Here is a 22920-nt window from a genome sequence, read left to right on the forward strand (position 1 = left end):
GGGTTGAGTCTGCCACTTATGCTGCGGGTGTCAGCTGTATATTGCAGCTGACACCCTGCTCCAATGGCCAGGATCAGAGATAGCTCGGATCCTGGCTGTTTAACTACTTAGATGGCACAGGCAATAGCGACTGTGACAACTAAGGCCTTATGCACATGACCGTAGCCATGTGCACGGCCGGGATTTTCGGGTCAGCTGGCCACGGAGTGTCACCCGTGAGCTGCACGTGCACATGGCCGCGTTCATTATTTTCTATGAGCCTGGATAATAAGACATGTCCGTTCTTTCTGTGGTCCGGGCTCCTGGGCCATGCACGGACTGTGGAAACCACGGTCGTGTGCATGAGCCTATAGAAATTAATGGTGCAGCAATTCTTCCGTGGATTTTCGGGGGAATTGTGGCCGCAAAAGTACGTTCATGTGCATGGGGCCTAAGCCGTTAGAAAGAGGCAATGGGCCCCCTCTGACAGCCCATTGCCCCCCCCCAACCAGCAATTGTTGATGGTTGTCATGGCAGCCAGGGGGCGTAATGAATTCCCCCAGGATTGCCATCTTTGTGCTCCTATTAAGCCCCAGAGGCACGGCTTAATAGGAGCAGGTAAAAAACACAATCTACTGCAATACATAAGTAGCTGGTTCAAGTCCAGCGATCGCTTGTTAAAGTCCACTAGGGAGACTAATAAAAATATATATATAAAAAGTAAAAAATAACAAATTTGGGAAGACATGTCCTATTTTTTTCCGGACCGTGTTTCCATACTTTATAATGAAAGGAGCAAACAAGCTTGGCACTTTTTTACACGGCCTTAAAGAGGCTCTGTCACCAGATTTTGCAACCCCTATCTGCTATTGCAGCAGATAGGCGCTGCAATGTAGATTACAGTAACGTTTTTATTTTAAAAAAACGAGCATTTTTGGCCAAGTTATGACCATTTTTGTAGTTATGCAAATGAGGCTTGCAAAAGTCCAAGTGGGTGTGTTTAAAAGTAAAAGTCCAAGTGGGTGTGTATTATGTGCGTACATCGGGGCGTTTTTAATACTTTCACTAGCTGGGCGCTCTGATGAGAAGTAACATCCTCTTCTCTTCAGAACGCCCAGCTTGTGACAGTGCAGATCTGTGACGTCACTCACAGGTCCTGCATCGTGACGGCCACATCGGCACCAGAGGCTACAGTTGATTCTGCAGCAGCATCAGCGTTTGCAGGTAAGATAAGCTCTGCTACATATACTGTATGTATGTATGTATGTATGTATATATATATATATATATATATATATATATATTGTAGCAGTGCTACACGGCTATGACCGTGTGAATGGAGCCTCACCCTTGTTTGGGAACTCTTTTATCATGAGGACCTGTCAGCTCTCCTGACTAGTCTGTTTTAGTAAGTACTTGCTTTCCACATAAAATAACAATTCTGGAACATCTATTCTTAAAACTGTGCATTGTACCATTCTTCTGTTATTCCTCCTAGAAATGTATGAATAAATTCACAACTGGGCATTACCATTCCTTTTGTCAATATGACGTGTCCCTACACAGTCTGACAGTGTCAGCACTGATTGTACAGTATCAAAGGGTGTAGTGGAACACCCCATTGACACATCAGCGTTGGCTTTCCGTTCAGGGGTTTCCGTCGGGTGAACCCCTCAACGGAAAGTCAAATGGAAACCTTAGCATCCTTTTGCATCACCATTGATCTCAATGGTGCCGGAAACTTTGCTAATGGTTTCCGTTTGTCACCGATGTGAACGGGTTCCGTTTATTTGACAGAATCAATAGCGTAGTCGACTGCCTTTCCGTTGTTTGCCTTTCCGTTGAGTGGATAACCCCACGGAAACCTCCGATGGAACCCCTCAACGGAAGGGCAATGCTGATGTGAATAGGCCCTTACATATACATATATATTTGTTGTAATATTCAAGTACTAAATCTTCACTAGTGTTATATTTTAGGTATTTTTTGGAAATGTAGATGCATCTTCTACCCGAGAGAACCATTTTGATCCTCCAATTATTGCTCGTTACCTACGGCTCCACCCAACACATACAGGAGCAAGAGCTGGACTGCGAATGGAACTTTTTGGCTGCGACCTCACTAGTAAGATACTACATATAGTTCCTTTTTTTGTGTTGTTTATATCTATCTATCTATGTGTATATATATATATATATATATATATATTGTGACAACTGGGGACCACTTAGCTCATGGGATCGCCATCTCCCGGGTGAGATGGTTGGCACACATAGAAAGTTCACTCCAAAAAAGTTTAAACCAGCCGCAGCTAGCTTTATTGTCTTCACAACAGCAGTCAGTGGTACAACAATAAACATACAAAATAAACCCTAGGCGGTCCAGCCTCTAACTAACACATTCAGTGTCCCTCACTATGTGACACTGAGCCTTGTGCCCAGCACCTCAAAACCTTCAGTTTTACCTCACACGGTGGTGACTCTCACAGGCTAACATGCCTGTCTTCCCCAGACTGAGAGCCCTGTGTGGACTGCACACACCTGATATAAAGAGCCGTCTCAGGTGAAGAATAACTAGGCTCATCAGACAACCCAAGCACCAGCAGAGAAAACCCTCTCTGCTGTACATGCTCCCTGGTTGCTTAAAACCTGAGTGTCTGCACCGTCCAGTAGCTGCACTGCTACAATATATATATATATATATATATATATATATATATATATATATATATATATATATACATACAGTATATGTAGCAGAGCTTAAGGCCGTGTAAAAAAGTGCCAAGCTTGTTTGCTCCTTTCAGAATGCTCTAGTATGGAGATGATCGTTCGTTACTCCGACTGCTCATCCCCATACATATCTATCATGTCGGCAGCTCATGCGATAATAGTTCGGCACTTAAAACGATACAATCTACCAATGAACGAGCGTTTGCTTGTTGATCGGCTGATCGTTGCACTGGGTATTAGTGTGTCTTGCTGACTGAATATCCACTTTAAATTGATATCTACACTTTAGCCTGCAGCCCTCAATTCAACAATTCAATATTTTTCTATTTCTGATGTTATCTCTTTATTTTGCAGGTTGCTTATTGCCACTTGGTATGCAGTCAGGTGCAATTTCTTCTTTCCATATATCTGCTTCCTCTTATTTTCAATCTGTATTTTCTTCATGGGCTCCCAATTTAGCAAGACTGAACCAACGGGGTCGCATTAATGCATGGAGACCACAGGTATGTCAATTTTTAGGGTGCTTTCAGTCAGAGAACAAATATGTGTAAGGTGTTTTCGCAGTGTTTTTGAAGATTTTGTGGGGCGTTTTTTGGTGGTGTTTGTTTTGTTTTGTTTTTTTAAATTATGAGAAAATATTTTCCCTTCATTTTTTTTAACTGTTAAACACATACAGCACGCCACATGCTGGGAACGCCACATGTAAGCATACTCTTATGTTTTTCAAAAATTTCTCAGGTTTTTAATGAGTGACAAGAAAAACAGAAAAACTAATTATGGTACTGAATTCTTACTTGATAGCACAAATTATTTGACACATGTACACTGATATTGTGTGGATTGTGTGCGTGAAGGAAACATAATAATGTAATATGCAATCTGTATTTGTATATGAATGGTTGTGTTCATATATGTATGTATTTCAGGGGCGTAACTAGGAAACACTGGGCCCCATAGCAAACTTTTGACTGGGGGCCCCCTCCCCTGTCTGCCACACACAGCCCGTCCTTGTAGATCGTGCCCTCCGGTAAATAGTGCCATACAGCCCCCTAGTGTAGACAGTGATATACACCCCCCCCCCGTAGAGTGTTTTACAGCGCCCCCCTGTAGAGTGCTATTCAGCACCCCCTGTAGACAGGGCTATACAGCCTCCCCATACAGTACTATACAGCCTCCCCATACACTACAATAGAGCCCTCCCTGTAGACAGTGCTATACTTTCAAGTATGACAAAGAGGGACAATCGATGCGGCGTGCAGCAGCAATTTTTTTTCTTTTAAGCCACGCCACTAATCCCACCCAATCTACGCCGATACACACCCGGTTCAGCCCACACAGTATCATGCTCCCATAGTGCCCCGCACACTGGATAATGCCTCCATAGCTGCGACCATACAGTATAATGCCCCCATACAGTATACTGACCCATAGATGCCCCCATACAGTATAATGCCCACACAGATGCCCCATACAGTATAATGCCCACACAGATGCCCCATACAGTATAATGCCCACACAGATGTCCCCATACAGTGTAATGCCCACATAGATGCCCCCATGCAGTACAATGCCCAAACAAATTCCCCCATGCTACATAATGCCTCATAGCTGCCCCCATGCAGCATAATACCCCCATAATTGGCCCGTGTAAAAGGGCCTATGGTTTCCATCAATTTGGCGGCAAAAGCAGCGCGGCATGCAGGGCTTTTCTTATCGTTAATTGTGACGTAATTACCGACGGAGGCTGCAAACATAGATGAGGGGAAGTGTAGGTGAGTATAACTAACCACCACATTTCTACTCTACGTCAGAGACATACTATTTTTTCAGGATTAACGCCTTAACAACGAAGGACGGATATATCCATCCTATGCAGGAGCTAGTTCCCGCATAAGGACAGATATATCCATTCTCTGATTGCATGGGTACTGCCAGTGTACCCTTTAGATCAGTGGCAGGAGCACGGCTGTTATACACAGCCTGGCTCCTGCCCCAACTGCCGGATTCAAAGCGTTCTCCGATTCCGGAAGTTTAACCCATTAGATGGAGCTCCCTCTGTCACCCCATCTTCTTTGTGTGGCCGCCGTTGGGTTTTCATGGCAGCCTTCAACTGTCTATTAGGCCATGTTAGAGGCATGGCCTAATAGATCGCTTGTCAGTATTACTATGACAGGCAATAATGCTTTGATATACTAAGTATACCAAAGCATTATATCTGCGATCTAAAGATCGCAAAGTAAAGTCCCCTAGTGGGACCAAAAAAAAAAGTTAAATAGTTAAATAAAGTTTAAAAAAAAAAAAAGATTACAGTAAAATTAAAACCACTTTTTGGTTTTATTTTGTAAAAGTGTCAAAACAAATAACACATAAACATATAATATATCACCGCGATTGTAACAACTCGAACAATAAAAATTAACACCTGAATTTAAACGCCGGATGAACGTCGTCCAAAAAAAACGTCAGTTATTTTTTTTGTCCCATTCCCCCCCATAAAATATAAAATAAGAGTTAATTAATAAGTCCCATGTACGCCAAAATAGTACTAATAAAAACTACACCTTGCCCCGCAAAAATCAAGCCCAGAAGTTATGGCTCTTGCAATGTGGCGATGCAAAAACCAGTAAGTTTTTTCTAAAAGAGTTTTTATTGTCCAAACGTAAGAAAACATAAAACCTTTACATATTTGGTATCCCCGTAATCGTGCCGACCCATAGAATAAAGTTAACATGTTATTTATGCTGCATAGTGAACAGCGTAAATTTATAATGTGAAAATCAATGCTGGACTAGCTGATTATTTTCAATGCTCTCGTAAAATAAAGTTAATAAAAGTCAATTGATATATTATATGCACCCAAAAATTGAGCAATTGCTAAATTTAACTCGTCCCGCAAAAAACAAGCCCTTATACGGCTATGTCGACAGAATTAAAAAAAAAAGTCTCGACTGTTGGAATGCGACCGTGAGAAAACCAAAAATAATCCTTGGTCATTGATGCGCAAAGTGGCCTGGTCATTAAGGGGTTAAATAGAGGCAACTGTTTACCAACTGCATATTTTTTATGGATCTGTACTATTTATCAGGTACTGTTTATGCCCTTCCCTATCACACTGTGTTTTTTGCAATCTTATGTGATTATGTGATACCTGGTGTCTGAGCAACATTGGCGCAACCTAGTTGTCTCCAACAAAGGCTTCGGTTGGTATCTGATTCCAGTCTCCTATTGCTATCTGTTATCGGCCTGTATTCAGCTATCCAGTACCAGCTATCCAGTACCAGCATGTATCCAGTTATCTGCTATCGGCCTGTATCCAGCTATCCGCTACCAGCCTGTATCCAGATATCCGCTACAAGCCTGTATCCAGATATCCGCTACAAGCCTGTATCCAGCTATCTGTTGCCTGCCAGTGACCAGCTATCCACTACCAGCCTGTATCCAGCTATCCACTACCAGCCTGTATCCAGCTATCTGTTATCAGTCTGTATCCAGCTATCCGCTACCAGCCTGTATCCAGCTATCTGTTATCAGCCTGTATCCAGATATCCACTACCAGCCTGTATCCAGATATCCGCTACCAGCCTGTATCCAGCTATCCGCTACAAGCCTGTATCCAGCTATCTGTTGCCTGCCAGTGACCAGCTATCCACTACCAGCCTGTATCCAGCTATCCGCTACCAGCCTGTATCCAGCTATCCGCTACCAGCCTGTATCCAGCTATCTGTTGTCTGCCAGTGACCAGCTATCCACTACCAGCCTGTATCCAGCTATCCACTACCAGCCTGTATCCAGCTATCTGTTATCAGCCTGTATCCAGCTATCCACTACCAGCCTGTATCCAGCTATCTGTTATCAGCCTGTATCCAGATATCCACTACCAGCCTGTATCCAGATATCCGCTACCAGCCTGTATCCAGCTATCTGTTATCAGCCTGTATCCAGCTATCCACTACCGGCCTGTATCAAGCTATCTGCTACCAGCATGTATCCAGCTATCTGTTATCAGCCTGTATCCGGCTACCTGCTATCAGCCTGTATCCAGCTATCTGTTATCAGCCTGTATCCAGCTATCCACTACGAGCCTGTATCCAGATATCCGCTACCAGCCTGTATCCAGAGATCCGCTACAAGCCTGTATCCAGCTATCTGTTGCCTGCCAGTGACCAGCTATCCACTACCAGCCTGTATCCAGCTATCCGCTACCAGCATGTATACAGCTATCTGTTATCAGCCTGTATCCAGCTATCCGCTACCAGCCGGTATCCAGCTATCTGTTATCAGCCTGTATCCAGCTATCCACTACCAGCCTGTATCCAGATATCTGCTACCAGCCTGTATCCAGCTATCCGCTACAAGCCTGTATCCAGCTATCTGTTGCCTGCCAGTGACCAGCTATCCACTACCAGCCTGTATCCAGCTATCTGCTACCAGCATGTATCCAGCTATCTGTTATCAGCCTGTATCCAGCTATCCGCTACCAGCATGTATACAGCTATCTGTTATCAGCCTGTATCCAGCTATCCGCTACCAGCCTGTATCCAGCTATCTGTTACCAGCCTGTATCCAGCTATCCACTACCAGCCTGTATCCAGATATCTGCTACCAGCCTGTATCCAGCTATCCGCTACAAGCCTGTATCCAGCTATCTGTTATCAGCCTGTATCCAGCTATCCACTACGAGCCTGTATCCAGATATCTGCTACCAGGCTGTATCCAGCTATCCGCTACAAGCACCCAACTATATGTGACAAGCCAGAAGCTTCCTGTCTATTACACACTGTGTGGTCTGATTTGCATCCATCTGCCAATGTACCTTCTGCCAGTGCCTATACCCTCTGTGTGCTAGACCATAGTATCCTGGTCAGCTGGGCCAGCCGCTACTCTCACCGGAACCACCTTAAGAGGTAGCGACCTGGTAGCCTCCCCGCATCGAAGTCCAGATCCCTGTGTGGGGTGTTAAAGGGTGAAGACTGGGGAGGCTGCTCAGATAACACCCTTAGAGGTGGCCCTAAGCCAAACTGGTGGGAGTAGTCTAGTGGATGCACAACCTGCTGGTCGTAACAAAGTAAGGGCTCACAATCTACAGGTGACGGGGGAAGCTGTTTATTGTTAACGTGGTGGTGGTAAGGTTATTGTAGGTTGTAAGCTTTTCTGCAGAGGTGGATTTTCAGGTTGCTTTTGAGGGATTCCATGGTGGAATAGAATCTGATGTGTTCAGGTAGCGAGTTCCAGAATATGGGGAATGTACAGGAGAAATCTTGGAGACGATAATGTGAGGAACAGACAAGAAGAGAGCAAAGAAGGAATTCTTCTGAGGACAAGAGATTACGTGTGGGTAGTGGGAGATAGTGACAGGGAAAGTCATTGAGGGAAATATATTTCCCATAGAATCCTGTCATATTTGTCTTAGGGTATGTACAATACGCCTGAAATTACGGAGCTGTTTTCAGGCGAAAACACCTCCTGAATTACAGACGTAATTGCTTGTACTCACGTTTTTCGCAGCGTCAATTACGGACGTAATTGGAACTGTTTTTCAATGGAGTCAATGAAAAACAGCTCCAATTACGTCTCAAGAAGTGACATGCACTTCTTTGACGCAGGCGTCTTTTTACGCGCCATCTTTTGACAGCAGCGCGTCAAAAAAAAGCCTGTGTGCACAGAGCATCGTAACCCCATTGATTTCAATGGGCAGGTGTTTGCCGGCGGTTTGGAGCCGTATTTTCGGACGTAAATCGAGGCGTAAAATGCCCGAATTACGTCCGTAAATAGGGCGTGAGAACATATCCTCAGGCTCCAGGGAATGTTTGGTCTGTAGGGGAAAGCTCAGACTTTCCAAAGCTGGATTAGGGAAGAGTAGAGTGAGTTTCTCAATTCCCAGTCCTTTTCGGTTATTAGGACGAGGCTACTAGTTATTTATGTGCACCTGCAGCATTTGAGTAAAGCAAGGTGCTTTCACAGTGTTTGTGGCTTGTGTGTGTCTGGGGCAGATCACTTCTGACTTGTCTACAAAGAATCTGTGAGTAACAAGTCAAACAGCAATATTTCCAGTACCATTTAGGGCCCATTCACATGAGCGTGACTAACGTCTGTGTGCTGCGCATGGAAATCACGCGCAGCACACGGACCCATTGATTTAAATCGGGCCGTTGACACATGCGTGAGTTTTCACGCAGCGAGAGTCTGATGCGTGAAACTCACTGCATGTCCTATATTGGTGCGTTTTCATGCACCTACGCGCCCATTGAACTCAATGGGTGTATGAAAACCACGCATCGCACACGGATGCACATCCATGTGTGGTGCATGATTTGCGCATCAATTCGCATCAAGTGCTTTGTGAGTGCGTGAAAATCGCATACCACTCGCAAAGCACACTGATGCATAACACAACATACACGGACCAGATTCATGCGCGTTTTCCACACGCTTGCATCTGCTAATCTGCTACGCTTATGTGAATGTAGCCTTATAGTGGCCCTGGTATAATAAGGACTGTTTGCTTGTTTAGTTAGTACTCAGTCGAGAAGAATTTATTTTCTGTTTTGCCTAAACTGTAAAGGCTGTTTCTGTTCTGGATACTAAAATAAACACAGGCAAGCCCAGTTTTTGCACTTTATCTGTTGTGTCACTGTCTATCTATTTTGAGCCCATTGTGCTTACCTCTCTTGATGCTACCGTAGTAGGTATTAGGAGACTAGGTCAGAGATGACAGGTTGGGGACAGCCTTCCTTGTATACGATTTGTTAATTTCTGGAACTTAATGTGTTGGGCAATTGGTAGCCAGTGAAAGGAATGCCAGAGGGGACAGGTAGATTAACCTGGCAGCAGAGTTGAGGGTAGATTGGAGGGGTGCAAAGCTTTCAGATGGAAGGCCACAGAGAAGGATGTTGCAGTCGTCTAGGTGGGAGAAGAGGGCATGTACTCACATTTTTGTTGACTCAAGGTTAAGAAAAGTGCAGATTCGAGAACTGTTTTTGAGGTGGAGGAGGCAGGAGGTTGTTAGGGCTTGGATGTGCGGTTATTACATATGTAATGCAATGTATTAGAAAATAATCACAGTTGGACCTATAAGTCCCCTAGTGGGACTAAAAAAAAAGTGTAAAAAAAAAGTTGACAAAAATAAAATATGTAAATTAATAAAATAAAACACAATCGCCCTTTTTCCCTTATCAAGTCCTTTATTGAAAAAAATAAATAAACCATACATATTTAGTATCGCCGCGACCGTAATGGCCTGAACTATAAAAATATTATGTTATTGATCCCGCGCAGTGAACGCCGTATCAAAACAAAACGAAAAAAACAATACTAGAATTTCTGTTTTTTGGTTACTTTGCCTTCCAAAACGTGGAATAAAAAGTGATCAATAAGTCGCATGTATCCAAAAATGGTACCTATAAAAACCATAGCTCATCTCGCAAAAAACAAGCCCGCATACAGCTCCGTCCACAAAAAAATGAAAAAATTATGGTTCTCACAACATGGCAACAGAAAAAAAAAATATTTTATTGTGCAAAAAGTTTTAAAACATAACAAAGCGCTATACATTTGGTATTCCCGGAATCGTACCAGCCTGCAGAATAAAGTGAACATGTAATTTCTAACGCATGGTGCACGCTGTATAAAAAAAAAACTATGCCAGGATTGCTGTTTTTTGGTCACCTTGCCTACCAAAAAATAGGACAAAAAGTCGCATGTACCCCAAAATGGTACCAATAAAAACTACTGCTCGTCCGCATAAAAACATCCCTCATACCACTACGTCTATGAAACATTTAAATAAGTTAAGACTTCCATAAGTCAGAAAATAAAAAATATGTTGTTGTGCAGACCCGAGGGGAACAACATTTCTTCTGTTTCAAGAGGTGATTTAACAAGGCCCTAAAATTAGCGAACCAGTAAGGGGAGAGCTTAAACATATCTGCTGGAAGCGAGGGTGCCCGTATTATACCAGGACAACACTTTCCCAGCAAAATTCCCCAAACTGCAATGGTGCGGAGTTTGGACCAAAAGGGGAGTAAGAAAGGACACCATTTATCAGTGCGACACCAGCCTGTGCAGAAAGGATTGCTTCACAGCGTAACACACATCTATGGATTATTTTATTGCTTTTTTACACCATTATTATACCACCTTATTATTCCCCTGATGTACTCTGCCCAGCTTACATATGCCCCCCACATTATAAACGGAAACACTAGTAATACTCAAACAAAACTACTACCAAGCAAATCCACGTTCCAAAAGCCAAAAGGCGCTCCGTCCCTTCTGAGCCCTACAATGTGCCCAAACAGCTGTGTACTTCCACATATATAGCATTGCCATACCCGGGAGATCCCTTTTAACAACTTTTGGGGTGTGTCTACAGTAGCACAAGCTGGGCACGATATTTTGCCACTTTGCACCATCCACAGTGCAATCACTTATGGAAAAGACCTGTGGGGTGAAAATGCTCACTACACCTCTTAATAAATGAGTGGTGAAGTTTCCAAAATGGGGTCACTTCTCAGGGGTTTATTTTATTATTTCACATCAGAGCCTCTGCAATTGTGAACCAATACTGTAAATCGCCAAATTAGACCTCAATTTTACATGGTACTCTTTCACTCCTGAGCCCTGTCTATCGTCCAGGCAAAAGATTAGGGTCACATGTAGGGTGTTTCTAAAACCAGGAAACACAGTATAATAATTAGAGAGCTATCTTGTTATGGTGGCACAAGCTGGGCCCCACATATTGGCATATCCATGGAAAAATTGCCATTTTCACTCTGCAACATCAAGTGCACACTAATTTCTGGAAAACACCTGTGGGGTTAACATGCTCACTACACCCCTAGGTGAATACCTTAAGCAGGGAAGTTTCCAAAATGTGGTCACTTCTGGGGGTTTCCACTGTTTTGGTCGCACGGGGACTTTGCAAATGCAACATAGCGACCAGAAACCAATCCAGCAAAATCTGTACTCCAAAAGCCAAATGACGCTCCTTCCCTTCTGAGCCCTACTGTGTGCCCAAACAGCAGTTTATTACCACATATAGGGTATTGCCGTACTCGGGAGAAATTGCTTTACAAATGTTGGGGTGCTTTTTTTCCTTTTATTTGTTGAGAAAATTAAAATTTTGCACTAAAGCTATGTCTTATTGGAAAAAAAATTAATTTGTATTTTCACTGCCCAATTCTAATAAAATCTATGAAACATCTGTGGGGTCAAAATCCTACTACATCCCTAGATTAACTCCTTCAAGTGGTGTAGTATCCCAAATGGAGTCACTTTTGGGTAGTTTCCACTGTTTTGGTCCCTTTGAGGGGCTTTGCAAAAGCGACATTGTGCATAGAAACCAATCCAGCATCATCTGTACTCCAAAAGCCAAATGGCGCTCCTTCTCATCTGAGCCCTGCTGTGTGCCCAAACAGCAGTTTATGACCAGACATGGAGTATTTTCATGCTCCAGAGAAGTTGCTTTACAAATGTTGTGAATCTTTTTTTCTTTTTTTTTGAGAAAATGAAAAATTTAGAGCTAAAGCTACGTCTTATTGAAGAAAGACGTTTTTTTTTCATTTTCACTGCCCAATTCTAATAAAATCTATGAAACACCTGTGGGGTCAAAATGCTCACTACACCCCTAGATGAATTCCTCAAGGAATGTATTTTCCTAAATTGAGTAAATTTTGGGGAGTTTCCACTGTACAGGTACCTCAGGGGCTTTGCAAATGCGACATGGTGCCCAGAAACCAATCCAGCAAAATCTGCGCTCCAAAAGCCAAATGGCGCACCTTCCTTTCTAAGCCATGCCGTGTGCCCAAACAGCAGTTTATGAGGTATTTCCGTACTCTGGAAAAGTTGCTTTACAAATGTTGGGGGGCTTTTTCTTCTTTATTCCTTGCGGACATTGTGGTGTTTTTTTTAGCTAAAACTACACCTTATTTCACGTCCAAATTCTAAGAAAATCTATGAAACACCTGTGGGGTCAAAATGCTCACTACAGCCCTAGATTGATTCTTTGCAGGGTGTAGTTTCCAAAATGGGGTAGTTTTTGGGGTGTTTCCTTTGTTTTGGCCACACAAGACCACTTCAAACCTGACATGGTACCTAAAATATTATCTAATAAAAAGAAGGCCCCAAAATCCACTAGGTGCTTCTTTGCTTCTGAGGCCTGTGTTTCAGTACATTACAACACTAGGGCCACATGGGATATTTCTAGAAACTGCAGAATCTGGGCAATAGATATTGAGTTCAGTTTCTCTGGTAAAACTTTCTGTGTTACAGATTTTTTTTTATTAAATATGAATTTCTGCAAAAAAATAATAAATTTGTAAATTTCACCTCTACTTTGCTTCAATTCTTGTGAAATGCCTAAAGGGTTAAGAAACTTTCTCAATGCTGTTTTGAATACTTTGAGGGGTACAGTTTTTAAAATGGGGTGATTCATGGGGGTTTGTATAGTATGTGCCCCTCAAAGCCTCTTCACAACTGAACTGGTCCCTGTAAAAATAGCCTTTTGAAATTTTCATGAAAATGTGACAAGTTTCTGTTAAATTTCTAAGCCTTGTAACGTCCTAGAAAAATGAAATGATGTTTAAAAAACAATGCCAATCTAAAGTAAACATATGGGAAATATTAATTAGCAACAATTTTGTGTGGTATTACTATCTGTTTTAAAAGCAGATACATTAAAATGTATAAAAATGCAAATATTTACAATTTTCACTAAATTTCGGTGTTTTTCACAATTAAATACTGAATGTATCGACCAAATTTTACCACTAACCTAAAGTACAATGCGTCACAAGCTCAGAATCGTTTGGATATGTAAAAACATTCCAAAGGAATTTCCACATAAATTTAAACATTTCAGATTTGAAAAATAAGGCAAGGTCAAAAATGGCTGTAAGGGGTTAAAAAAATCTATTCTGTATAGACATTGTTATGAAGAAACTTGTATACAACCATTATCTACCTGATATAGCTCAGGGAAAAGGATCTAATTTTTCACAATTCCTTTTTTTGCAATTTGTTGAAGCCCTTGGAACTCTTGTTAGGGACAGGGCCGTTCCAGACGGCATCCACACACATCCCAGCCATGTACCCAATAAAACAATAAAGAAAACCCATATGCTAACATAGTCGACTACGGTATAAATCAATGGTGATGGAAACGAAAACCTGTGGTTTCAGTTTGTGTCAGTCAGGGCTCCGTTCCAACAGAAATCTCAGACGGAGCGTCGCAACGGAGCCCCGGCGCAGATGTGAACGAAGCCTTATAGTGCTGGTGTAATATATTTATTAATATTTACATTTATCTATTTCTAAAACATAGATCTTGTTTAATAAGATGATGAACAAGCTAAATCAGTATTGGTGGACCCTTGAATAAAAAAAAAAGAAGTTACTATTGAGATACTTGAAATGGAAAATATGTGACTTGATTTCGCCAGGATGGGTGGGAACAAAGTCTAGAAGATAAACGTACTGTACTGTACATGTAATCACACATGACAGATCTAATGTATGGTGGAAAGTTTGAGCTCATTGTTTTGATTCTTCCAGAAAGACCGAGCATAATCTACAGAAGTAGGAGCGCTAACATTCTTCAATACAATGCCTTCTTTAAGTCATTGGAAGCAGAAGTCATAGGAAGACAAAGCAGCTGCTGTACTGTATTGCAGATAAAGTATAGACTAGGGAAATTCATATCTCTGTCTTCTAAATGCCACAGCTCCCACATTTTCTCTAGCTCATTGGACATTTAAATAGAGAATAATGACCATATTGTTTGCAATTATTCTTTATATGATGGATGGAGAGAACTGTGTGTAGGCCAAGTGTAAAGCAGTAGAGGAGGCTGTCTTAGACAGAGCTTGTGGACTACTCAAATATTCAATATAACTTTGCTTTTCGGTATCAAGTTAAGTGTTCTCACCGAGGCTTAATGCTAACTCCATCTTATATTTCACAGATTTTTTTATACAATGTAATGTAAGCCATAATAGGACAACTCAAGTAGAAGAATTAAAGAGGCCACATTGCAACAATTCTAGTATACGGAGTCAGGTGTATATTAAAATAGGGCCTAGGTGGTATGCAATTCATGGGCTCACAGTCTACATATTTTTCATGCCTGACCAACGTTGTTAGCATAATTATTTCATATGCACCCTGACCTCTCCTAAAGTTCAGTTTACCTATTCATTTACACTCTGTGACACTGGCAAAGGGTGACACACTTCCCGGCGGTTCCCGCCGCCTGATTTCTCGTCCTTGCCGCTGGTGCTTTGGATGTGCGGTTGTTTCGGTGGTGCTGCCTCCCTCGGCGGGCGTGGACGCCAGTGTGCCTCTGCTTCCCGTGGCCGCAATCCTCCTCTCCCCTCTGCTACTCTGCATGCAATGTTTCATAGGGTGCACAGGCACTCCCTGGCCGTTTCTTAAAAGGCCAGCGCACATTATTTATCATCCCCAACCAATCCCTGATGCTCAGTTCATATTTAAGGCAGTCTCCCTGGTTACCTGATGCCTGAGCAGCTTAGGTGCAATTCTTAGTTTGTTCCTGCGAAGGTTCCAGTCGGTATCTTGTTACATGCTTCCAGTCCGTATCCAGCTACATGCTACCAGTCCACTACCAGTCCATATGCAGCTACTTGCTACCAGTCTATGGCCTACTACCTGTTGCCACATGTGTCCTGCTGTGAGTTGGAGACCTGCTACCTGCTACTTACCTGAGACCTCTGACCTGTACCAAGCCTTATGCGGTATTACCTCAGTGCCTGACCCTAATGTGTACTACACCATTGTCTCCTGGTCTATAGGGCCAGCTACTACTCACACAGGGAACACCTCAAGTGGTAGAAACCTTGTAGTCTCCCCGCTACGAAGTCTAGATTCCCGAACGACGGTTAATGGGTTGAAAACCAGGAAGGCTACTTAGACAACAACTTTAGAGGTGGCCCAAAGTCAAACTGGTTGAGTAGTACAGTGGGTCCACAACCCGCTGGTCGTTACATACTCAACATTGATACAATGTGTTATACTTAATGCAATTCCCCAAGGGGCAGAGTATGACTCAGGGATTCTCTCTTTGGTGTTCTTTGAATCCCTAACTCACCCCCTTCCCTTCACTCATTCTCTGCACTAGGCATAACATAGTGTATCAGTTTTGCCCAGAGTGTTTCTTTCAGGGGGCTGGTTTGAAACTTCTATTTCAGGAGGGCCAAAGGCTACTGCCTTAAGGGGATTATCCCTTGAAAACATTTCATACCTAAAGTCCAGAAAAGTTATTTTCAGTGGCTTTGCAATTTAAAATTACCTTTTTTTTTCTCTTTAATTTTTTTTTTTACTTCCCTGTGTCCCCCTTGGTGCTGGTGCTAATCTGTGCTTCTGTGGGCGGACTTTGAGCAGAATCCGTCTCCTCCCACCTCTGGCAACTGACAATATAATCTCTTCTTACTTTGCTGCAGATAGGTAACATGGGATCCAGGGTAGTTAAAATGTACTGTACCACAGTATGCACTCACTAGAAGCCAATAACAATATAAATAAATAAAACAATAAAGACTGAGTAGGCATGTGCCGGGTTGATATCTGCTATCAGGAGTCAGAGCTTTACAATCCTAAGGAGTATTCTCAGTGCTACTGCCGAGGCTCTGCTCCTTCCCTGGCAAGCAGGGTGGAAAGATATTTATATTGGCTGCTAGGCAATGAACAGAGGATCACTATGCATGGACCTGGCTGTGGGGAGGGTGGTGGAGCTTGCGTGTCCCCCAGCACTCAGCTCATTAGGTAAACATGCACTATGCTATAAACTTTGAACACCAAATGCACCATACTATGAAAGTAAATGCTATAACTCTTAACTGCATCGTTTTTGTAACAGCATGTAATATACAAATCGTGTTCATTTTTTTAATCTATACAGTTAATGATATTTAATAATGGGAAAACCCCTTTAATCACCTATTTTATAATTCTCCACTGTAGAACTTTAATAAACACTTAAGGTCGTCTTACACGGTCTGACATGGGCCGTGTAAACAAGTGCCAACCAACAAGACAGCTCATTGATCGGCGCTCGTTAGCTCCTTTTGAAAGGAGCAATATTTGGGGATGAGAGTTCGTTACTACGATCGCTCGTCCTCATACATTTCTGTCATGTCGGCAGCACATCTCCCTGCTTATACAGGGGGATGCGCTGCCGAAAACAATAGTAATTTCTGCTGCATAAACGATGCCATCAGCCGATGAACGAGCGTATTCGTATTCATCGACTGATCTTTATGTACTTTGTTAGTGGAAAAAAATGGTCGATAAATTCAGTATTTATTTGTGAAAAACACCAAAATTTAGAGAAAATTTGCATTTTTCGAAATTTAAATGTATCTGCTTGTAAAACAGATAGTATTACCACACAAAATAGTTACTAGTTTACATTTCCCATATGTCTACTTTATGTTGCCATCTTTTTATGAACATCCTTTTATTTTTCCAGGACGTTACAATGCTTAGAACTTTAGCAGCAATTTCTCAAATTTTCAAGAAAATTTCCAAAACCCATAATTTTTAAAACTGCACCAGTCAAAGTTTTCAAAACAGGATTTAGAAAGCCATTTCACAGGAATTTAAAGCAATGTGGAGGTGAAATTTATAAAAATTTTTTTTTTAGAAAATCCATTTTTCTGTAACAAAGGTTTTACCACAGAAACGCAACTCAATATTTATTGCCCAGATTCTGCAGATTTTAGAAATATCCCACATGTGGCCCTAGTGTGGTAACGGACTGAAGCACAGGCCTCACAAGCAAAGGAGCACCTTGAGTATTTTGGGGCCTCCTTTTTATTATTATATGAATATATTTTGGAAGTGAAGAGTAACATGCACATTTACGGCCTATTTTGATGATTTTCACAGCATTGGCCCACACTTGCAGGGCTCTGAAGTCAAATAGTAAAATAAACCCCCAAGTAGTGACCCCTATTTTGGAAACTACAACCCTTAAGGCATTTTAAGGGGTGTAGTGAGCATTTTGACCCCACAGGTGTTTTTTCATTAAAAATTAAGTGCAGCAGATGGTGCAAAGTGAAAATTGCAATTTTCCACTGGTATGCCATTTTAGTGCACAATGTGTTATGCCCAATTGGTGCAACTGAAGACAAATACCTCATAAACTATTAAGTGGGTTCTCCTGGGAATGACGATGCCATATATGTGGATGTAAACTGCTGTTTGGGCATGCTGCAGGGTTCAGAAGGGAGGGAGCGCCATTTGGCTTTTGGAGCACCGAATTAGCTTGGTAGTGTTTCTGTTTGGCGTTTTTTTGGTATTTCAGTTTATAATGTGGGGGCATATGTAAGCTGTGCGGAGTTCATCAGGGCATAATAAGAGGGTATAATAATGCAGTAAATAAATAATAATCCGCAGATGTGTGGCCAGTGTCACTCTGATAAATGGCGTCCAATCTTATCCGCTTTTGGAACACTCTGCACATTTTGTGTCGCCATATTCTGAGAGCCAGAACTTTTTTATTTTTTCTCCACCGGAGCTGTGTGAGGGCTTATTTGTTGCGGGACAATAGTAGTTTTCATTAGTACTATTTTGGGGTACATGTGATTTTTTTTTGATCACCCTATATGTTTTCATTTTTTTTTACAATGTTCATCGTGGGCTATAAATGAAAATGTTACTTTATTGATACGATTATGACGATACCATATGTATATAGTTTTTTTTATCTTTTGCAGCGTTTGCACAATAAAATCACTTTTTTTTTGTGTCGCCATATTCGGAGAGCCATAACTTTTTTATAATTCAGCCAAAATAGCTGTGTAAGGGCTTTTTTTTGCGGGACTGGTTGTAGTTTTTATTGGTACTATTTTGGGGTACATGCAACTTTTTGATCACTTTTTATTCAGTATTTTGGGAGGAGTTGTGACCAAAAAATAGCGATTCTGGCATTGTTTTTTTTTAAATTGTTTTTTGCAATGTTCACCGTGCAAGAAAAATAACATTACAGTTTTATAGCGTGGGTCGTAACGAACGCGGTAATAACAAATATTTGTACTTTTTTTAACGTTTTCATTTTTCCCTATAATAAAAGTCTTATTATAGGATAAAAGGCAGTTTTTGTTTTTTTGACTTATAACTTACTTTTACACTTTTTTACAACGTTTTTATTAAGTTTTTTAATTTTTTTTTGTGCCACTAGGGGACTTGAAGGCCTGTAGCACTGCAGCTACCTACGTAGTGTAATGTATTATAACTGTCAGTGTGACACTGCAGGAAGCCTATCAGGACCAGCCGGAGGCTGGTCCTCCTAGGATCCGTACATCGCAGACCCAGAGCCATTTTCTGGCCTCCGGTTGCCATGTCAACCATCGTCACCCCCTCCGATCGTGTCGTGGGGGGTGCCGATCTGCTACAAACCTCTTAAATGCAGCAATTACTATCGGTCACCGCATTTAAGAGGTTAATTGCCAAAATCAGCGGTGTTGAACCGCTGCCCGGCAACAGTGGAGTGTCAGCTGTCAGGGACAGCTGACCTCCGGTTCCCGGACACCGTTAGTTAAGACGGTGTGCACCAGGAACCGCTCAGTAACTGTACTTCCTTGTGCAGAATGTAACTTCCCACAAGGACGTACAGTTGCATCAAGCGGTTTGGGGTTAAAGGGGTTGTCCAGGATTAGAAGATGGGTTTGTTTCCTTTGCCACTCTTTGCCACTCTTGGTATTAAATCTCAGACCCATTTCAAGTGAATGGGGTAGGTGGCAGGGGTGTTGCTGTGAAAGGGGAAATACTGTGAAGTTGCAGCAGCACTTAAGCTGGCCATACACCTAAGATAGGTGTCGGATGAAGGAGCGTTCGTCCGACAGCTATTCCTCCAGTTTGCCCCATACATATGCGTACTAGTGCCGAGCGTGCATGTGTTTTCATTAGAGAGAAAGCTGCTGTTGGACCCCTCTGGCCAACGTCGGACTGGCCCACTGGAGGACCGGAAGATCCTCTGGTCGGCCCAGGCGCCGTGCTGCATCTTTCTCTGGCTTCTAAGTAGAGAGCTGTTGGCTCCCTGCCCTGCTGCTTACTTTTGTATGTCACAAGGTGTTTAAGGCCTGTAGCCTACTAGAGGTCGGAATGACGTCGGCGTCCCTGCACCATTGACTTGATGACGTCACTGCACTGGGCCACGGAAGCAGGCAGAGGTCCTGTTCACTCGTCGTGGGAGCGAGGTTAGGTGAGTTTTTTTTTGGTTTTTATTATTGGTGCAAAGGGGACCTAGCTAATATATGAAGGGCACAAGAGGGCCTAACTACTATACGGAGGGTACAAAAGGGCCAAACCACTATATGGAGGGCAAAAGGGACCTAACTACTATATGGAGGACACAAGGGGACCTAACTACTATATATGCGCACAAAGTGGACTTAGCTACTACATGGGGGCATCAAAAGGATCTAACTACTATATGGTGGCACAAAGGGATCCTAACTACTTTATGGAGACACACAGGGGACCTAACTACTATATGGGGGCACAAAGTAGACATAGCCACTATTTAGGGGCACAAAGGGGACCTAACTACTATATAGGGCACAACGTGGGCATAACTACTATATAGGGGCACAAGGAGACCTAACTACTATATGGGGGCACAAAGGGGACCTAACCACTATATAGGGGCACAAAAGGGGACCTAACTAAAACGGGGACACAAAAGGGGACCTAACTAAAACGGGGACACACAGGGGTACTACTATATGGGAGCCGGAAAGGGAAACCTAACTACTATAGGGGGGCACAAAGGGAACCTAAATACTAAGGAAGCATTCCCGTGTAGGGAGGGCACTATTGATGTGTGGGGCCTAAAGGGGGCACTATTACTGTGCGGGAGCACTATCATTGTGTTGAGCACAAAAGGGGATACTATTACAGTGTGGGGCACCAACAGTCAGCATTATTTCGGTCAGGGGCACTATGGATGGTGAGTTTTTGTAGAGGGTGGGGAATAGGTGGAGAGGGTGCTGGAAAAGCGAGGAACAAATTCTGCAGAGGCAAGTCATGGCTGGAAGAAGAAGTCATGGCGTTCTGGGCAGGATGAAGAAGAAAATGGAAAGTGAATGACTTCAATCTGAGAAGACGTCACCCATGAGTCACTGTATGTGACTGTACTGTATTTACCTATATGGTCTGCAGAGCGCCTGTGTAGAACTGGTATCTACTATTCCAGTATATGGTCACTGTTTGGTGGTAATATTGGTCATTGTTTTACTACACATGTTTTACTAGACAATTAAGAGTGATCTTGCTTTATTTCTATATAGCTGAAAAGTGGGCCCTAAGAATTATTTCCTCTGGTGGGCCCAAGCTACTCCAGTATAATACTGCCTCTGGTGAAATTTAACATGCCCGACATCTGGCGTCGGGGAGTGTCGGGACACCGCCATACACATTAGATAATTGACCAGTCTTCCCAAACTTAGCAGGTCCTTTCGACATACATCTAATGTGTATTGCCAGCTTTAACCAGCACTGCTGCTCCTTTGATTTTGAGGATCGGTGGGAGTCAAGGCAGTTGGAACCCCATATAAATTGTAAGTGATAGCATATCCTACCAATATGGGAATACTCCTTTTTAAAGGCTATGTACACCTTTGAAATCGTGTTTTGTTTTTTTTTGTTTGTTTTTTTTATAAAAATGTTTCAGTGTGATTGGTGCAACTTTCAAAATACTTTTTATAAAAATAAAGTTTTACTTTTTAAAATACAGCTGCTTTGTATTCTGTATACAGAGCAGCTGTATCATAATAATAATAATCTTTATTTATATAGCGCCAACATATTACGCAGCATTTTACAATTTAGAGGGAACATGAAACAAACAATATCAGACATTACATAGTGACAAAGTTAATTTACAATTCAAACCAGAGGAGTGAGGACCCTGCTCGTAAGAGCTTACAATCTATGAGGAAATAAAGGAGACACAAAGTGTAACAGTGTTTGTTCTGTACAATAGTCCAGCCATTTTTTTTATACACATGGGTGGTACACATAAAGCTCCATGAGCCGGTCACCAGCCAGTGTCCGTGTATGATGGACATGAAGAGAAGGAGTGTGAGGGAATCTTATTCTGATGACTAATCTAAAAGGGGGGCCATGGAAAGGAGTCTGATTAGGGAATGTTATAGGCCTGTCTAAATAGATGTGTTTTCAGGGCACGTTAAAAACTGTGGATGTTGGGAATTAATCTGATTGTCTGGAGTAGCACATTCCAGAGGACTGGTGCCGCACGAGAAAAATCTTGGAGACGGGAGTGGGAGGTTCGGATTATGGGGGATTTTAATCTAAGGTCGTTAGGGAGGAGATGGAAGGAGGTGCAGCACTGTGGAGAGCTTTGTGGGTAAGAGTAATAAATTTGAATTTTATTCTGAAGGGGATGGGCAACCAGTGCAGTGACTGGCAAAGATTAGAGGCGTTGGTATAGCGGTTGGTCATAAAGATGAGCCCAGCTGCTGCATTGAGGATAGATTGGAGAGGGGAGACTTTAGTGAGGGGAAGACCGACTAGTAATGAGTTACAGTAGTCAAGACGAGAGTGAATCAGAGCAACAATGAGAGTTTTGGCGGTTTCCTCCGTAAGAAAAGGGCGGATTCTGGAGATGTTTTTGAGGTGAAAATGACAGGAGCGTGAAAGTGATTGAATGTGAGGAGTAAAGGAAAGATCTGATTAAAAAATAACCCAGAGACAGCGGGCGTGCTGCCTAGGAGTTATGATAGTGCCACACACAGAGATGGAGACATCAGGTTTAGGTAGGTTAGGAGATGGTGGGAACACAAGGAGCTCAGTTTTAGAAAGATTCAGTTTCAGATAGAGAGAGGACATGAGGAGATCATGCGCCAAGACCTGAATCCGTCAGGTCCGCAGGACTGACGGGTTAAGTGATAGCATCCACCTGTAATCGATCACGTTTAAGTTATAAATTTAGATGTGATAGATAGCAGCTTGACCCTTCGTGTCAGAGACAAGCAGGACTTGCTGACACTGAACCCATCAGTGCCATGGACCTGACAGATACTGGTTTCAGCGCTAGATACAGCTGCTTTGTATATAGCTTATAAAGCAGCTGTATCTCAAAATGTAAAAAAAATTTTTTAATAAAAAGTATTATGAAAGTTGCACCAAACCCACTGATAAACATTTTTTTTAAATAAAAAATAAAAAAAAA

The 22920-nt window shown here is 42.4% G+C and overlaps 1 protein-coding gene across 1 annotated transcript in view; it reads left to right on the forward strand.

Annotated features, from left to right (window-relative positions):
* The window catches only part of F8 (coagulation factor VIII), a 145519-nt gene that overhangs the window by 101743 nt on the left and 20856 nt on the right, over positions 1–22920 (forward strand). Inside the window, exons 23-24 of the mRNA XM_075834232.1 lie at positions 1959–2103; positions 3066–3214. Of these exons, the coding sequence (XP_075690347.1) occupies positions 1959–2103; positions 3066–3214 (294 nt within the window). The remainder of the gene's footprint in view (positions 1–1958; positions 2104–3065; positions 3215–22920) is intronic.

This window comes from Rhinoderma darwinii, chromosome 8 (assembly GCF_050947455.1).
Source record: "Rhinoderma darwinii isolate aRhiDar2 chromosome 8, aRhiDar2.hap1, whole genome shotgun sequence".
NCBI lineage: Eukaryota > Metazoa > Chordata > Amphibia > Anura > Rhinodermatidae > Rhinoderma > Rhinoderma darwinii.